We start from the raw sequence: 19,594 nt of genomic DNA, 5'->3' as shown, positions 1-19,594 counted from the left end.
CCAGCAATTATAACTTAAAATATTAATTCACTAATCTCATGAATTCCTATGTTTTACTTTACCGTGTAAAAAAAAAAACAAAAAAATGGGCAGTGACTGAACCCATGGCAAGCGAGTCCTAAACTCCAGGCCAGTGCATAGCCAGCTGTGGAAACTTAATTTGAGATGTTGACAAAACAGCTGGTGGAACACAACTGAGCACTGTTTTGGCAACAGAAGCACAGCTCCCAACACAATCGTGTGCAGTCATCTTTTGTGTGAGCAGGGTAATATTTTGTGAAGGGATTCAGGGAAACCAGTTAGCTGGACTTGAGTCTTGGAAATGGGAAGTACAATGCCTGCGCTTTAACCCTTTGAGGGTCGCCAGGCCCTCTCAGAGACTTGTTCTCAGGGTCGCCCAAATTTGAAAAAAAAAATTATTTTTTCTTATGAAAAGATAGAGAATCTTTTCCTGATCATAATGACACCAAAAGTATGAAATTTGATGAAAAACTTACGGAATTATGCTCTCGCGAAGTTAGCAGTCTCAATGATGTTTATGCATCGGCGATTTTGCCCACTTTGAACAATATTTTCGGCCAATTCCAGTGTACTAGTCGACAAAAATCATAACTATTTCGCTAGAACTCCATTTTTTCTATCGAATGTGTACAAGAAACCATCCATTTACCGATTTTAACTATCCAATAAAGTGGTCAGAATTTAGCAATTTTGCCAATTTCACACAAATTTCAAAAGATGCCAATTTCCAAATAGGGTCCAGAATAAACAAGAAAGACATTCCTGACACTAAAATAATATTTCCTCTGTTCATTAGTCACATCCCCACGCCCCTCTTACATTTCTTTTGCTTTCCACTTTGAATTTTTATTCTCACAAAAAATAGAAGATTTACTGTTATGCAGACTACTGTATTAATGTAGAAATAGTATAAACAATACCAGTGCACTTGTGAAAGAATATTAGATTCACCAGTTGACGTGTATTGGACGTGTGGCATGATTTGTTTACTTTTGAACTTTGGCAAAAATCGAACATTTCTGCTACTTTGAGCTCAATTTCAAGGTACTTTTCATTGTGAAACCAATCAAAATCATCTCAATTTCTGTAATATGTCTTCCATTCTATAAAATAAGACCAGAAAAACTAGAATACAACCATAAATACCATACGAAAATACAGTGCAAAGTCGCTGTTTTAAACCAAAAACACGGTCAAAGTTCTTTTTTTTTCTCATTACGCACTGTGTGCTGCAGGATTTTTTTATACTGCACACACTGACCACATAGACCCATTCTTTCATATGTAGGCCAACCAGCTTTCTCTTGCTAGATTTGAGGGCGCTAGAATTTATGCGTACTAGTACGTCAAAAACCCTGGCGCGTAAGCCGTACTATTTTTATTTTATTATATTAGCACACTGGCCGATTCCCACCAAGGCAGGGTGGCCCAAAAAGAAAAACTTTCACCATCATTCACTCCATCACTGTCTTGCCAGAAGGGTGCTTTACACTACAGTTTTTAAACTGCAACATTAACACCCTTCCTTCAGAGTGCAGGCACTGTACTTCCCATCTCCAGGACTCAAGTCCAGCCTGCCAGTTTCCCTGATTCCCTTCATAAATGTTACTTTGCTCACACTCCAACAGCACGTCAAGTATTAAAAACCATTTGTCTCCATGCACTCCTATCAAACACGCTCACACATGCCCGCTGGAAGTCCAAGCCCCTCGCACACAAAACCTTTACCCCCTCCCTCCAACCTTTCCTAGGCCGACCCCTACCCCGCCTTCCTTCCACTACAGACTGATACACTCTTGAAGTCATTCTGTTTCGCTCCATTCTCTCTACATGTCCGAACCGCCTCAACAACCCTTCCTCAGCCCTCTGGACAACAGTTTTGGTAATCCCGCACCTCCTCCGAACTTCCAAACTACGAATTCTCTGCATTATATTCACACCACACATTGCCCTCGGACATGACATCTCCACTGCCTCCAGCCTTCTCCTCGCTGCAACATTTATCACCCATGCTTCACACCCATATAAGAGTATTGGTAAAATTATACTCTCATACATTCCCCTCTTTGCCTCCATGGACAAAGTTCTTTGTCTCCACAGACTCCTAAATGCCCTGCTCACCCTTTTCCCCTCATCAATTCCATGATTCACCTCATCTTTCATAGACCCATCCGCTGACACATCCACTCCCAAATATCTGAATACATTCACCTCCTCCATACTCTCTCCTTCCAATCTGATATCCAATCTTTCATCACCTAAGCTTTTTGTTATCCTCATAACCTTACTCTTTCCTGTATTCACTTTTAATGTTCTTCTTTTGGATACCCTACCAAATTCATCCACCAACCTCTGCAACTTCTCTTCAGAATTTCCCAAGAGCACAGTGTCATCAGCAAAGAGCAACTGTGACAACTCCCACTTTTTGTGTAATTTTTTATCTTTTAACTCCACGCCTCTTGCCAAGACCCTCGCATTTACTTCTCTTACCACCCCATCTATAAATATATTAAACAACCACGGTGACATCACACATCCTTGTCTAAGGCCTACTTTTACTGGGAAATAATCTCCCTCTTTCCTACATACTCTAACTTGAGCCTCACTATCCTCGTAAAAACTCTTCACTGCTTTCAGTAACCTACCTCGTACACCATACACCTGCAACATCTGCCACATTGCCCCCCTATCCACCCTGTCATACGCCTTTTCCAAATCCATAAATGCCACAAAAACCTCTTTAGCCTTATCTAAATACTGTTCACTTATATGTTTCACTCTAAACACCTGGTCCACACACCCCCTACCTTTCCTAAAGCCTCCTTGTTCATCTGCTATCCTATTCTCCATCTTACTCTTAATTCTTTCACTGATAGCTCTACCATACACTTTACCAGGTATACTCAACAGACTTATCCCCCTATAATTTTTGCACTCTCTTTTGTCCCCTTTGCCTTTATACAAAGGAACTATGCATGCTCTCTGCCATTCCCTAGGTACCTTACCCTCTTCCATACATTTATTAAATAATAGCACCAACCACTCCAAAACTATATCCCCACCTGCTTTTAACATTTCTATCTTTATCCCATCAAAGCCGTACTAGTACGTCGGAAACCTCGAAAGGGTTAAAGGAGGGGGTTGGGATATTGGCAGTTTGGAGGGACTTCTAAACTGTCATATCTGAGCACCTCTGCAAAGACAGTGATTATGTATGAGTGATGGTGAATGCGTTGAATGATGATGAAAGTATTTTTCTTTCTTTTTGGGTTTTTCTTTCTTTCTTAGGTCACCCTGCCTTGGTGGGAAATGGCTGATGTGTTAAATAATAAAAAAAAAAAAGAATTTAGTAGTCATTGCAACTATTTATATATACAAACATTTGTACATTAAGCTCTCTAACATGCAGAGAATACATTCCTGAAAATTGATCCCTATGGGAATTAGCAGTATGTAAAGTGAAGAATGTTTAGGAAAAATAGGGTGTCTTGGTGATCCACCCCTTGGTGGACTCTTAGTTATTTAAACCTGGATATCTACTCTTCTGTCATCTCTGAGCAGATGTCTGTTTACCACATTAAAATTAAAGAAATATGTAATGAGGATTCTAATGAAGATACATTTACTGTATGCAACAGTAATTATGTGCAATCATATATTTTTGCTTGCTCAACCTCAAAATAAGTTTGCTTTACCTTTTGGAAGCACACTTCTCCCAAGCATACCTGCACTTGCTCTCTTACAACCTCATATGTAAATAAAATAAAAACCAGTAAAATCTTGTGTGGGCAGGATGTGCTAAAGATGTAAAATGCAAAGATCAGAGACCATTGAGAATTAGGAGTCTGCAAGAGATAGAATCGATAAGGGTTGTGGGGAGTACTAAATGTAATAGAGCAGTTGCTGACAGAAGTCAAAGAGGAAGTCTCCACTTTTACTAGAATTCTTTCCTTTTTTCCCCCCCTCATATCTTTAGCTAACTTCCATCAAAACATGATGTTACAAAAACTTACGACCTTTACAGAGAAATTCACTGTAAATGAATACGAACAATCCTTAAGAAGTGAGTAGTTCTGTATTTGAACCAGCAACTTGACAGTCTTGAGACTAACAGCCAGTTATACAAATCACCATGCTACATATTTCACACAATTTTAAAAATTAAAAAATGTTGAGATGCAGTGTCTTGACCCATTAGGTGCCTCCATTACCTTTTGACAACCATCCATATGATGGGTATGGGGTGTGATAAATGGTTTAACTTTCCATATTTCTCACTGAACCATCGTTGTCTTTTTTACAGGTATTTATGTTACTTTGAAAGTTTTCAAATCGCCTTTTCTTCTTGATTTCGAAACTCTCAAATTTAATCATTTATAGGATAATCAAATGGCATAAAGCATGTTGTTTTGTAAGCCTATTGCAAAGATATTTACTCCTGCTTATGTGTTTGTTACCTTGATGGATTCAATCTTATGCCTGTAGTGCATATTTTAACTATCAGATAATGCTAAGTGGATTGTCCAATTATTGCAGGGCATTGTTCATCAGTTAATTGAAACATTGATAAAGTGGCATGATCCCAGATTTGAAGAGGAAGTGCATCAAGTTGTGCAGGCAGTGTTGGAGGCCTACACAGAAAAGAAAGGGAAAGAAGCAATTTTAATACAGGCCTTTGGCCATGCCAGTAATCTAACTTCAAATGATGAACTAGTTGGCATCATGCACCATATAAAAGAACTAAATGATGTATGTATATTTGTACTTTTTTGTGTATATATTGTTTCTTAACACCGACCATCTCTCACCAAGGTAGGGTGACCTGACAAAGAAGAAAACACTTTCACTGTCACTCATTCACTTACTGTCCTGCCAGATGGGTGCCACATCACAGTTTCGGTGACCCTCCAGACTGCAGCATCCTTACCCCTCCTTCAGAGTGCAGACAATTTGCTAATGGGCAAAAGAAATGATCTCGGTCCACAGCAGGACTCGAACCTGTATGCTTTACACTCTGGCTGTATGGATAAAGTACTGAGTACTTTGATACAGAGTGTGCAGGTTTCAATCCTGCTGTGGACTGAGAGAAGATGTATATGTGTATATTGAAATTCAGAGAATCATTTAAATTGTGATGTCTGCACACTTCTGGCACCACAGCTATTGAATGAGTGATGGTGAAAGTGTTTCCTTTTATGAATCACCTTTCCTTGGTGGAAAGTAGCTGATGTGTTAAAAAAAACTATTTATATGTGATTTGTTAAAATCTCTTTTACTGTTTCTTATGTATGCATCATATTTTGCTATCAGCATTATAAAAAAATTAACGTATTAATTTTTTTTTCCACAGGCTATAACTTTGGCTAATAAGCACGAAAGTAAAATGAATTCTTTAACCTCTATGGTGTCTGATCGGTACCTGCATGTAGCCTGTTATACTGCCCGCCTTCATGACATAACTTGCACGTTATCTGCCCTCAACTCTAGTTATGCACTGCCTCTCACCCTTATAGAAGAGAGCCTTGCTTTTAAGTTAGCAAAAGTCACTCCAGAGCCACTTGATATAAACCAAAAGACTAACCAAGGTAAAGTAATGATTCAGGAGAAAACAGGAGGGGTATTTGTTTGTGTTATTAGAGTTGTATTTAATATGAGATTGGAAAATATTTTTCTTTACGTTGCCTTAAAAAAAAAATTTCTCGCTGAAGTAACTTAAGCAATATTGGATAAAAATAAGCAACTTACTCACCACCTTTTTTGTTTTATAGATGATCTGCTAAATCAAAATGAAGAAATTATGACTATAGTTACAACTACAGTTTTTGAGCTACTGGACATGCGACTTCAGTTGCAACATAGACTGATTGTAACTACCTGCTTTGCTTTAGCCAAATTAAACATGAAACATGACAGCGACAACTACATTCAAACTTTTTTAGTCCCTATGCAAGTAGATGAAATGGTATGGGGAAATTTAAGTAAGGATCAGTTTGCCAAAAAGCAAGAATGTGGTGGCTCCAAGGATGACCTTCCAAATGAAGAAGAAGAAACAGGTGAACAAGACGAGAAAGAAAACTTCCTCCCAAACTGGATTCATAAACAGTGTGATAAAAGGGTAATGTTAGAGAACTGTTATGTTTATAAGAATATAACAAAGAATATACTCACTGGGTTTCCTTGCATGCTGTAGAAGATTACTGAAATTATTATTCATTTTTGTGTTTTAATGAAGTGTACATATTGGCCTCTCAGCTGTTGTTAGAAACATGTTCTGAGTTATAGAATGTTTAAACTTTAAAGGCTTTTTCTTCATTTTGACGATGCTGCTGTGGTGAACATTACTCACATTGATCCATATATATTCTAAATGGCAATTTTGATCCTACCTAATACATTGTGTTTCATTTTTTTTTTTCAAAGAAAACTTCTCCATAATTTTTATCTTGTGCTGTTCTGTACTAATGCTTTGAATGTATAAAATAATCCAGTCACACATCATTCCATAATTAAGTGTGCTCACGTGCTGATTCGTTTGAGTGAAAAATGCAGTAGTTTGTTTGGAACACTTGAAGCTATGGAGGAGTCAGCAGTATCACAGCTGCTACTGTGGTTATCTCGGGACACTTCCTCTTGGCCTGCCATCTTTCCCACCACTGATGCTTTACAACAAGTAAGATCTACTGAGTAAATACATCTACACCAATACAAAAATAATTGTAATATTTGTTAAAATGATTTTTAAATGTTCAGGTAAATTTTAAATATATTTTGTGATTACGTATATGCTTATTGTGCTAGCTGTCTTATAGATAGAGGATGTCCATGTGCCATTAGGTATGTTAAGCAACCATTTATACAACTGGAACACTGCGATAGTTTTTTGAGTAGTTATCTTCTTTTCTTTCAACACACCGGCCATATCCCACCGAGGTGGGGTGGCCCAAAAGGAAAAACGAAAGTTTCTCCTTTTACATTTAGTAATATATACAGGAGAAGGGGTTACTAGCCCCTTGCTCCCGGCATTTTAGCCACCTCTTACAACACGCATGGCTTACGGAGGAAGAATTCTGTTCCACTTCCCCATGGAGGTAAGAAGAAATAAACAAGAACAAGAACTAGAAAGAAAATAGAAGAAAACTCAAAGGGGTGTGTATATATATGCTTGTACATGTATGTGTAGTGTGACCTAAGTGTAAGTAGAAGTAGCAAGACGTACCTGAAATCTTGCATGTTTATTAGACAGAAAAAAGGACACCAGCTATCCTACCATCATGTAAAACGATTACAGGCTTTCGTTTTACACTGACTTGGCAGGACGGTAGTACCTCCCTGGGCAGTTGCTGTCTACCAACCTACTACCTAGGTTTGAGTAGTTATATAAAACAGAAATTATAAGATTGAAAATTTTTTTTCAACACCAAGTTTGGAAAGGCTGTAAATATAATAATATATCAGTTGAGTTTTGGGACTATATCTTTTTCTTTCAACACACCGGCCGTATCCCACCAAGGCGGGGTGGCCCAAAAGGAAAAACGAAAGTTTCTCCTTTTACATTTAGTAATATATACAGGAGAAGGGGTTACTAGCCCCTTGCTCCCGGCATTTTAGTCACCTCTTATGACACGTATGGCTTACGGAGGAAGAATTCTGTTCCACTTCCCCATGGAGATAAGAGGAAATAAACAAGAACAAGAACTAGAAAGAAAATAGCAGAAAGCCCAGAAGGGCATGTGTATATATATGCTTGTACATGTATGTGTAGTGTGACCTAAGTGTAAGTAGAAGTAGCAAGATGTACCTGAAATCTTGCATGTTTCTTCTTTCTTTCAACACACCAGCCGTATCCCACCGAGGCAGGGTGGCCCAAAAAGAAAAACAAAAGTTTCTCTTTTTAAATTTAGTAATTTGTACAGGACAAGAGGTTACTAGCCCCTTGCTCCCGGCATTTTAATCGCCTCTTACAACACGCATGGCTTGCGGAGTAAGAATTCTGTTCCACTTCCCCATGGAGATAAGAGGAAATAAACAAGAACAAGAACTAGAAAGAAAATAGAAGAAAGCCCAGAGGGGTGTGTATACATATGCTTGTACATGTATGTGTAGTGTGACCTAAGTGTAAGTAGAAGTAGCAAGACGTACCTGTAATCTTGCATATTTGTGAGACAGACAAAAGACACCAGCAATCCTACCATCATGTTAAACAATTACAGCCTTTTGTTTCACACTCACTTGGCAGGATGGTAGTACCCCCCTGGGAGGTTGCTGTCTACCAACCTACTACCTAGGATATATACATATATATATATTTTTTTTCAACAAACTGGCCGTATCCCACCACGGCAGGGTGGCCCAAAAAGAAAAACGAAAGTTTTTCTTTTTAAATTTAGTAATTTATATGGGAGAAGGGGTTACTAGCCCCTTGCTTCCGGCATTTTAGTCGCCTCTTACAACATGCATGGCTTACGGAGGAAGAATTCTGTTCCACTTCCCCATGAAGATAAGAGGAAATAAACAACAACAAGAACTAGAAAGAAAATAGAAGAAAACCCAGAGGGATGTGTATATATACATATATATGCTTGTATATGCATGTATAGTGTGACATAAGTGTAAGTAGAAGTAGCAAGATGTACCTGTAATCTTGCATATTTGTGAGACAGACAAAAGACACCAGCAATCCTACCATCATGTTAAACAATTACAGCCTTTCGTTTCACACTCACTTGGCAGGATGGTAGTACCCCCCTGGGAGGTTGCTGTCTACCAACCTACTACCTAGGATATATGTATGTATGTGTGTATGTATATATATATATATATATTTTTTTTTTCGACAAGTCGGCCATCTCCCACCGAGGCAGGGTGACCCAAAAAAGAAAGAAAATCCCCAAAAAGAAAATACTTTCATCATCATTCGACACTTTCACCACACTCACACATTATCACTGTTTTTGCAGAGGTGCTCAGAATACAACAGTTTAGAAGCATACACATATAAAGATACACAACATATCCCTCCAAATTGCCAATATCCCAAACCCCTCCTTTAAAGTGCAGGCATTGTACTTCCCACTTCCAGGACTCAAGTCTGGCTATATAAATATAACCGGTTTCCCTGAATCCCTTCACTAAGTATTACCCTGCTCACACTCCAACAGCTCATCAGGTCCCAAATACCATTCGTCTCCATTCACTCCTATCTAACATGCTCACGCACACTTGCTGGAAGTCCAAGCCCCTCGCCCACAACACCTCCTTTACCCCCTCCCTCCACCCTTTTCGAGGACGATCCCTACCCCGCCTTCCTTCCCCTACAGATTTATATGCTCTCCATGTCATTCTACTTTGATCCATTCTCTCTAAATGACCAAACCACCTCAACAACCCCTCTTCAGCCCCCTGACTAATACTTTTATTAACTCCACACCTTTTCCTAATTTCCACACTTCGAATTTTCTGCATAATATTTACACCACACATTGCCCTTAGACAGGACATCTCCACTTCCTCCAACCACCACCTCGCTGCAGCATTTACAACCCAAGCTTCACACCCATATAAGAGTGTTGGTGTACTGTACTTTCACACATTCCCTTCTTTGCCTCCATAGATAACATTTTTTGTCTCCACATATACCTCAATGCACGACTCACCTTTTTTCCTTCATCAATTCTATGATTAACCTCATCCTTCATAAATCCATCCACTGACACATCAACTCCCAAATATCTGAAAACATTCACTTCTTCCTTACACCTCCTCCCCAATTTGATATCCAGTTTTTCTTTATCTAAATCATTTGATACCCTCATCACCTTACTCTTTTCTATGTTCACTTTCAACTATCTACCTTTACACACACTCCCAAACTCGTCCACTAACCTTTGCAATTTTTCTTAAGAATCTCCCATAAGCACAGTATCATCAGCATAAAGTATATATATACATATTCTAGGTAGTAGGTTGGTAGACAGCAACCACCTAGGGAGGTACTACCGTCCTGCCAAGTGAATGTAAAACGAAAGCCTGTAATTTTTTACATGATGGTAGGATTTCAGGTATGTCTTGATATTTCTACTTACACTTAGGTCACATTACACATACATGTACAAGCATATATATACACACCCCTCTGGGTTTTCTTCTATTTGCTTTCTAGTTCTTGTTCTTGTTTATTTCCTCTTATCTCCATGGGGAAGTGGAACAGATTCTTCCTCCGTAAGCCATGCGTGTTGCAAGAGGCGACTAAAATGTCGAGAGCAAGGGGCTAGTAACCCCTTCTCCCATATAAATTACTAAATTCAAAAAGAGAAACTTTAGTTTTTCTTTTTGGGCTACCCTGCCCTGGTGGGATACGGCCAGTTTGTTGAAGAAAAAAAAAAAAGAAAACTTAAATCACACTACACATACATGTACAAGCATATACATACACACACCCTTCTGGGTTTTCTTCTATTTTCTATCTAGTTCTTGTTCTTGTTTATTTCCTCTTATCTCCATGGGGAAGTGGAACAGAATTCTTCCTCCGTAAGCGTATTGTAAGAGGCGACTAAAATGCCAGGAGCAAGGTGCTAGTAACTCCTCCTCCTGTATAAATTACTAAATTTAAATAAGAGAAACTTTCGTTTTTCGTTTTGGGCCACCCTGCCTTGGTGGGATATGGCCTGTTTGTTAAAAAAAAAAAAAATATATGTATATATACAGTGTGTCCCCCAAAAAATGTATACACATTCTTAATTTTCATCAAGGCATTCTGCTGTCTCTGTACCCCATTTACATTTTCACATTTCCAATAACACTTCAGTACAATTTTCCACTGTTCAAACACAAGTCTGTCGTTATCCATTTCTGAGAACAATTTCCACCTGAAAAAGAGAAAAGATGTTACAGAGTTATAGACACATTGTATTATGCACAGTAGTAGGTACTGTGCCTTTTTTATTCTTCATTGCTATATAAAATATGTCATTACAGAAAGGCTAGGTTGCTATTTTTTCTACATGGTTTTAATATGTATGATTCACTTATAAAGCTATTATCTCGTTTAATATAATTGAATGTTGTTGATGTTGATGAAGGCAGCTCAGCGAGTCATATTATCACGTCATCTACGAGAGGATCTACTGGTGGAGGCCATGATGGAATTAGTTAAGACAATTTTTGGAAATGCTGCTTTGAAAATGAACCCTGGCATGTAAGTCTGTAAATACAGTATGCACTTAGATTACTTTTTAGTATAACCCAACTTTGTGTATAAATCAACCCTCATCCTAGTATGTCTGTTTTATATATGCATATATGGGGATTTCAGCCATTGCATTTTATTCTTTTAATGATTTATTGATTTCATATATTTCCCAAGGCACACCAATCCATCACACATACTAATGAACTAACTTCCATGCAGGCTCTCAAAAGCAATACTTCTTCATTCAAGAAAGCAAAAAACAAGATGGAGTGGGATTAATAATATTATACAAGTGAGTTGAGCTTGATATACAAAATTATGTTAAAGTATCCTCAGCTATTCATGGCATTTTTGTTTTTGAGGTGTCACTTATGTCTACTGTAAACAACAGCAATTTTCATAGTCTTGGTAATTGTGGTGTTAAGGTTTTCCTTCAGTCTGGTTGATGCAATACATCTTCGGCATGGCAGTGTTTTGGTTGTGTCCTCTGTTCTTTGCAGAGCCCATTAGGTTTGTTTCAGAATACCTTCCTCACTACACCCACACAGCACATCTTGGCTTGTTTATCTCCAGCATCTGTAAACTGATGCTGGTTTATCACTCTCACAATCTCCCTACCCTACATTAAATGATCTTAATAAAAAAAAAATCTGGGCAGGAAATTCACATTTAATTTTTTTCCACATGCTGTAGAGTAGGGTCCTCTTATATAATGGAGCATATACATCCTTGGTAACTACCACTGGGTAAGAAAATGTGTTTCATGAATTAAATAACTTCTGGAGGAAGTAGTGTTAGATTCCTGGACTCTGACATTCACTTCAGTACAGGATGTGTGTTTTCTTGGATGATGCAAAGACTTTTGTAAAAATAATTAATAAAGATTACTGTAAATCAGTACAAGATGACTTTGATAAGCTGAGAAACTGGAATGATATATGGATGATGAAATACAGTATATATGATATGGCAAAATGATCCTTGCTTAGTCAGCCAGACTAAGGGGTTCAGGTTAAAAACTGATATATGCTCCAGCTGTTGTCTTCACAATCCATTGTAGAGTGAAGGATCTGGTTAGGAAGAGTTTCAGCCTTCATAGCAGAGTGGTAATGGTGACAGGCCTAATGTACATGAGTTACTTTATACTTTGAACATTGGATTAACCCTTAAACGGTCCAAACATATATATACGTTCTCTCGCATAGCTCCCCAAACGTAAATGTATGTTTCCTTTGCCGTTCATTCAGCATTGGGACGATAAGCCTGAGTCGCCTAGACTTGAGAGAATGGGTGTGCGCACTCACTGTGCGCCATATGAAAAAAATTGGGGACGCCTGGGTACCATATGCTCTTTTTTCCTATTAAAAAAAACTATTTTTTTTTTTCTCAACAAATTCGGGGGCTACACGAGAGAACATATATATACGTTCATATATAAATCCATATTTGTACTTTCAGAAAGCGCTTCTTTTCTAAAAGGAATCCTGTCCAAAATTAGCACTTATCTAATTATTAATTAATCTCAAACCATGACTTTCTCTAGTTCACTAATTGGGTTCTCTTCAGCTAGCTTTATTATACAGTGTACAATTTATTACATCCTTTTATCAATTGAAACCTGGGTTTATACAGTTCATCAATTAGATCTACTTCACAATACTCTCATATCTTATTTGAACCTTTGATGTACCCAAGAACTCTGACCTTGCCAACTAAAGCAAACTGAGAAGAGGTTAATCTGTGATACATTATGATCTGGAACAGTCACAGAGAATGCTCCAACCACTGGAATTGAATCCAAATCCAATCAACTATTCTCTGTTTTCTGATGAAAATATTCAAAGACAGCTGAAGCCAGCTGAAAGGTTGACTCAGAGGTAGTCAAAGCAGCTTCAGATGCTCTACTAAGAAGGAGAACAAGAGCTTGTGATTACTACAACAATATTCTACTCACATCCACTCTAATGGCTTCTACATAATCAAACTATAATTCTGAAGAATGCAATCTATGCCATCGACTCTCCACACTCTTACAAAACCTACATAATTGGGCAGCAGAGGAATCATACCAAGAGGCAAAATCAGGAATCAAGATAATTTTAGTGATCAAAGGATACTTACAGCCACAAATACCTCATCATGAATATTTGATAACAGGTAAACACAGTCCAGAGGCCTCCACCTTGTGCAGGGTATCTCTCATCATCACACCAGCCTGATCCAGTGCAAGGTTTATATAATTACATAAAGACAATATGCACTCACAAGAAGGCTGCAGTGAAATATCAAAGCTGAAATTAGCAGCACTTTGCTCACTATCAAGAGTTATTACCTCAATATTATTAATGTTCTGTGAATCATCAGCAGACAAAACCAAGTCCAATATATGGCTACCATTGTGGGTGGGTGATAACACATTATTCTCAGAATTATTCACAAATTACTCTGCTTTTTTCTTTTTTAATTGAGGGATGGGCATCCCACCTAAATAGGTGAAATTATTTTTAAAAATGGAGCCTCTGCAAATAATGGGGAATTACTGTGCCCTGTTTGAAAACTTGCTATATGATTAATAAGATAAGATAAGATAACATTCATTATTATTAACAGGTAAATGTAAGCAAGGGTTCTAATACCCCTCGTGTACTGATGGAAGCTGCGAAAGATGCTGGTCTTCCTTATTATAAGCTTATCTTCCTCTCCCTTGTTACTGCATCACATCAGGTTAGTCATCTTAGTGTATTTTCTTTTTTGTTTCAACAAACCAGCTGTATCCTACAGAGGCAGGATGACCTAAAACGAAAAATTTTAATTTTATACAGAAAGGGTTACTAGTCTCTTGTTCTGAGCATTTTAGTTGCCTCTTACGACACTTATGGCTTATGGAGGAAGAATTCTTTGTGTATACTCACCTAGTTGTGGTTGCAGGGGCCAATTCACAGCTCCTGGCCCCACCCCCATGTGTGTGTGTGTGTGTGTGTGTGTACACATACTCACCTAATTGTGGTTGCAGGGGTTGAGTCATAGCTCCTGGCCCTGCCTCTTTACTGGTTGCTACTAGGTCCACTCTCTCCCTGCTCCATGTACTGTATTATACCTTTTCAGGGGGTCACAACTGGAAGATGAAGACTCAGATGAGTCACAGGGATGTTAGGAAGTACTTCCTTAGTCAGAGTTGTCAGGAAGTGGAACAATCTGGAGAGTGATGTAGTGGAGGCATGATTCATACACAGCATTAACCCTTAAACTGTCCAAACGTAGATCTACGTTCACTTGCATAGCGCTCCGAGCGTAGATCTACGTTTTTTTTACATAAGAAAGCATGTAAAATCGAATGTGGATCTATGTTCGAAGCGCTACACGAGTGAACGTAGATCTACATTTGGACAGTTTAAGGGTTAATGCTGTGTATGGATCCTGCCTCCACTACATCACTCTCCAGACTGTTCCACTTCCTGACAACTCTGACTGAGAAAGTACTTCCTAACATCCCTGTGACTCATCTGAGTCTTCATCTTCCAGTTGTGACCCCTTGTTACTATGTCTCATCTCTGAAACATCCTGTCCCTATCCACCTTGTCAATTCCTCTCAGTATTTTATATGTTGTTATCATGTCCCTCCCCTATTCCTCCTGTCCTCCAGTGTTGTCAGGTTGAGTTCCCTTAACCTCTCCTCTTGTGTGTGTGTGTGTGTGTGTGTGTGTGTGTGTGTGTGTGTGTGTGTGTGTGTGTGTGTGTGTGTGTGTGTGTGTGTGTGTGTGTGTGTGTGTGTACTCACCTATTTGTACTCACCTATTTGTGGTTGCAGGGGTCGAGTCCTAGCTCCTGGCCCCGCCTCTTCACCGGTTGCTACTAGACCCTCTCTCTCCCCGCTCCATGAGCTTTATCAAACCTCGTCTTAAAACTGTGTATGGTTCCTGCCTCCACTACGTCATTTTCTAGGCTATTCCACTGCCTTACAACTCTATGACTGAAGAAATACTTCCTACTATCTCTCTGACTCATTTGTGTCTTCAACTTCCAATTGTGGCCTCTTGTTTCTGTGTCCCCTCCCTGGAACATCCTGTCCTTGTCCACCTTGTCTATTCCACGCAGTATTTTATATGTCGTTATCATGTCTCCCCTGACCCTCCTGTCCCCCAGTGTCGTCAGGCCGATTTCCCTTAATCTTTCTTCATAGGACATTCCCCTTAGCTCTGGAACTAACCTTGTTGCAAACCTTTGTACTTTCTCTAGTTTCTTGACGTGCTTTATCAAGTGCGGGTTCCAAACAGGTGCTGCATACTCCAGTATGGGCCTGACATACACGGTGTACAGTGTCTTGAATGATTCCTTACTAAGGTGTCGGAATGCTGTTCTCAGGTTTGCCAGGCGCCCATATGCTGCAGCAGTTATCTGATTGATGTTGCTTCCGGAGACATGCTCGGTGTTATACTCACCCCAAGATCTTTCTCCTTGAGTGAGGTTTGCAGTCTTTGGCCACCTAGCCTATACTCTGTCTGTGGTCTTCTGTGCCCTTCCCCTATCTTCATGACTTTGCATTTGGCAGGATTAAATTCGAGAAGCCATTTGCTGGACCAGGTGTCCAGTCTGTCCAGGTCTCTTTGAAGTCCTGCCTGGTCCTCATCAGATTTAATTCTCCTCATTAACTTCACATCATCTGCAAACAGGGACACTTCTGAGTCCAACCCTTCCGTCATGTCGTTCACATATACCAAAAATAGCACTGGTCCTAGGACCGACCCCTGTGGGACCCCGCTCGTCACAGGTGCCCACTGTGATACATCATTACGTACCATGACTCGTTGTTGCCTCCCTGTCAGGTATTCTCTGATCCATTGCAGTGCCCTTCCTGTTATATGCGCCTGATGCTCTAGCTTCTGCACTAATCTCTTGTGAGGAACTGTGTCAAAGGCCTTCTTGCAGTCCAAGAAGATGCAATCAACCCACCCCTCTCTCTCTTGTCTTACTTCTGTTATTTTATCATAAAACTCCAGAAGGTTTGTGACACAGGATTTGCCTTCCGTGAATCCGTGCTGGTTGGCATTTATACTCCTGTTCCGTTCCAGGTGCTCCACCACTCTCCTCCTGATAATCTTCTCCATAATTTTGCATACTATACACGTCAATGACACAGGTCTATAGTTTAGTGCCTCTTTTCTGTCTCCTTTTTTGAAAATGGGAACTACATTTGCTGTCTTCCATACCTCAGGTAGTTGCCCAGTTTCCAGGGATGTGTTGAAGATTGTGGTAAGTGGTACGCACAACATATCTGCTCCCTCTCTAAGGACCCATGGAGAGATGTTGTCCGGTCCCATTGCCTTTGAGGTATCGATGTCCCTTAGCAGTTTCTTCACCTCCTCCTCATCTGTATGTATGTCGTCCAACACTTGTTGGTGTATTCCTTGTTGGTGTCCCCATCTGGTCTGTCCCCCCAGAGTCCTTCCTGTCTCTACTGTAAATACTTCCTTAAATCTCGTGTTGAGCTCCTCACATACCTCTTGATCGTTTCTTGTGAGTTCCCCACCTTCTTTCCTCAGCCTTATCACCTGGTCCTTGACTGTTGTCTTCTTCCTAATGTGGCTATACAGCAGTTTCGGGTCAGATTTGACTTTCGATGCTATGTCGTTTTCATACTGTCTCTGGGCCTCCCTCCTTATCTGCGCATACTCGTTTCTGGCTCTTCTACTAATCTCCTTGTTTTCCTGGGTCCTATGCCTCCTGTACCTTTTCCATTCTCTGTTGCACTTAGCTTTTGCCTCCCTACACCTTCGGGTAAACCAAGGACTCGTCTTGGTCTTCCTATTATTTCTGTTTCCCTTGGGAACAAAACTTTCCTCTGCCTCCTTGCACTTTGTTGCCACATATTCCATCATCTCGTTTACTGATTTTCCTACCATTTCTCTGTCCCACTGAACCTCCTGCAGGAAGTTTCTCATACCTGTGTAGTCCCCCCTTTTATAGTTTGGCCTGTCCCCTTCAGTTCCTGTTACCTTCTCCACTTGTAACTCTACTATATAGTCAAAACTCAGAACCACATGATCGCTAGCTCCAAGGGGCCTCTCGTAAGTGATGTCCTCGATGTCTGAACTGCTCAGGGTGAACACAAGATCCAGTCTTGCTGGCTCATCCTCCCCTCTCTCTCTGGTTGTGTCCCTGACATGTTGATGCATGAGGTTTTCAAGTACCACATCCATCATCTTTGCTCTCCATGTTTCGGGACCCCCATGTGGCTCCAGGTTTTCCCAGTCGATCTCCCTGTGGTTGAAATCGCCCATTACCAGTAACTTTGCTCTGCTCGAGTGAGCTCTTCTTGCCACCTCAGCCAGTGTGTCCACCATCACCCTGTTGTTTTCTTCGTACTCCTCTCTTGGCCTCCTGCAGTTCTGTGGTGGGTTATACATCACTCCAATGACTACTTTATGTTCTCCGGACTGAATTGTACCTACAATGTAGTCTCTTTCTCCAATCATGTCCATGCCTTCCATTTCCTCAAATCCCCATTGGTGTTTTATGAGCAGTGCAACCCCTCCTCCCCCTCTACTCCTTCTATCTTTCCTCAGGATCTGATATCCTGTTGGGAAGATTGTGTCTGTTATTATCTCAGCGAGTTTTGTTTCTGTGACTGCTATGATGTCTGGGGATTTTTCACTGATTCTTTCATTCCACTCCTCATGTTTATTCATTATTCCATCCGCATTTGTGTACCAAACCTTTAGTTTCTTTTCTATCATTGTGGTCATGCAAGTATATTGGGGTTGGGGGAGGGAGAGCCTTGGTGGGGGCCTATATGGGGCTGTGGTGTAGGTGGGGTATGTGTTGATGGGGGTGGGGTCAGAATGCCCATAAGGGACAGCTGTTGGGGTGAGGTTTGTGATATGGGGGTTGGTGGCAGAGGGAACAGTGAGTGGGTTGGAGTATAGGTTGCTCAGTTGCGTTGGGAATGTCGCGGGTGGGGTCTTTTGGTGGGAGATTCTGTGGGGTGTGTTTGCCCTTCCTCCTGTGTCTGGGTCCTGCTCATTTTCATTGCTTCTCGTTCCTCCTTGCGTCTCTGTACCCTCTCTTTCAGTGTAGTCCTTTCTTCTTGTGTTCTGTCGCGGTCGAGGTATACTCTCTGGTACCCCTCTTTGTCTCTCAGTCTTGCTTTCTCTTGCAGAATCCTGATTCGAACTGATTCTTCCTTGAAAGTTACTCTGACAGGCCGTATCCTTCCACTCGCAAACCACCCAATTCTCTGAAAATTTGTCACCTGTGTCATATTGCCCTCCCCTATTGTTTTCATGATGCCTTCAATCATTTTTTTCTCCTCCTGTTTTATTTCTTCAAAGTTGGCCCCCTTGGCTTCTTGGAGCCCGTACACAAAAACTGACCTCGCCCTTTCCTCCTCCCACTGAGTCTCCATCTGCTTCCTCTGAGGCATTTTGTTTCCTTCCATTGACATGTTCTTGCCTTCAGTCCCTGTCATATCTGAAACATCTATTCTTAGTGGACTGTCTTTCCTGGCCAGCTGTCCCTTGCTACTGCAGTTGGCTGTTAGAACCTCTGCATATAACAAACCTTCATTTTCTTCGGACCTGTCGCTTGATCTTAGTGTGCTCATCGTCTTTTCCCTGGCCCCACGTGGGTCTGATAGGTCCTTCGTGTACGGCATGTCTCCGTTGTTGCTTACCATCCCCTTGTCTGCGCCTGACTCTGAATTTCCATCATTGTCTTCAGACCTGTCGTTTGATCTCAGTGTGCTCGTCGTCTTTTCCCTGGCCCCACGTGGGTCTGATAGGGCCTTCCTGTACGGCATGTCTCCGTTGTCTTGTTGTGTGTGTGTGTGTGTGTGTGTGTGTGTGTGTGTGTGTGTGTGTGTGTGTGTGTGTGTGTGTGTGTGTGTGTGTGTGTGTGTGTGTGTACTCGCCTAATTGTACTCACTTAATTGTGGTTGCAGAGATCCAGTGTGTGTGCATGCATCTCTATCAATAAATAATTTTTTCCAATGATGCCATTACAATAAGTTATGAGTTCCAGGATTTATATAGTGCTTTTCTTTGGAATGGAGTTTGAGTGCTACAAATTTTTGTAGAAAGTGTGAAGAATTTTTTTTTTTTGTCTGTTTGGTAGGAACTTCGTCGTCGTGTGGTTATGGCAGCGAGAAGAAGAACTTGGCTCATATTGTTGGACTGTGAGACAGCTCCTGAGAAGTTCTCTTATGTTCAGTCTGCTCTCTTGACTCTGCCTTCAACATTAACTACACCAACAGTTTTCTGTGTTGTTACACTCAAAAACCAGAGTTTAATGAAGTGTCAGAATGCTATTGTTGGTAAGCTCTTTTTATCAGTGCTCTAGTTTATATAATTGTAACAATTTTTTATCCTGATCTGATAGATTTTGGCATCT

General features: G+C 40.4%; 1 protein-coding gene across 6 annotated transcripts in view; it reads left to right on the top strand.

Annotated features, from left to right (window-relative positions):
• The window catches only part of LOC128690453 (dynein axonemal heavy chain 10-like), a 208,076-nt gene that overhangs the window by 171,184 nt on the left and 17,298 nt on the right, over positions 1–19,594 (top strand). For 5 of the 6 annotated variants that reach the window (XR_011392579.1, XM_070089747.1, XM_070089749.1 and 2 more), the window contains 8 exons: positions 4,558–4,770; positions 5,372–5,606; positions 5,790–6,136; positions 6,533–6,691; positions 11,100–11,215; positions 11,429–11,501; positions 13,820–13,933; positions 19,319–19,517. Coding sequence is in view for 4 of the 6 variants with exons in the window: in XM_070089747.1 (XP_069945848.1) it covers positions 4,558–4,770; positions 5,372–5,606; positions 5,790–6,136; positions 6,533–6,691; positions 11,100–11,215; positions 11,429–11,501; positions 13,820–13,933; positions 19,319–19,517 (1,456 nt within the window). In the remaining 2 variants the exon portion in view is untranslated. Of the gene's footprint in view, positions 1–4,557; positions 4,771–5,371; positions 5,607–5,789; positions 6,137–6,532; positions 6,692–11,099; positions 11,216–11,428; positions 11,504–13,819; positions 13,934–19,318; positions 19,518–19,594 lie in introns of those variants that run through there. The other variant, XR_011392580.1, reaches the window with a different exon arrangement.

Source organism: Cherax quadricarinatus, chromosome 29 (assembly GCF_038502225.1).
Source record: "Cherax quadricarinatus isolate ZL_2023a chromosome 29, ASM3850222v1, whole genome shotgun sequence".
In the NCBI taxonomy this organism is placed as follows: Eukaryota; Metazoa; Arthropoda; class Malacostraca; order Decapoda; family Parastacidae; genus Cherax; species Cherax quadricarinatus.
Note: the sequence above shows the minus strand (reverse complement) of the source record. Positions and strands in the feature narration are given on the sequence as shown.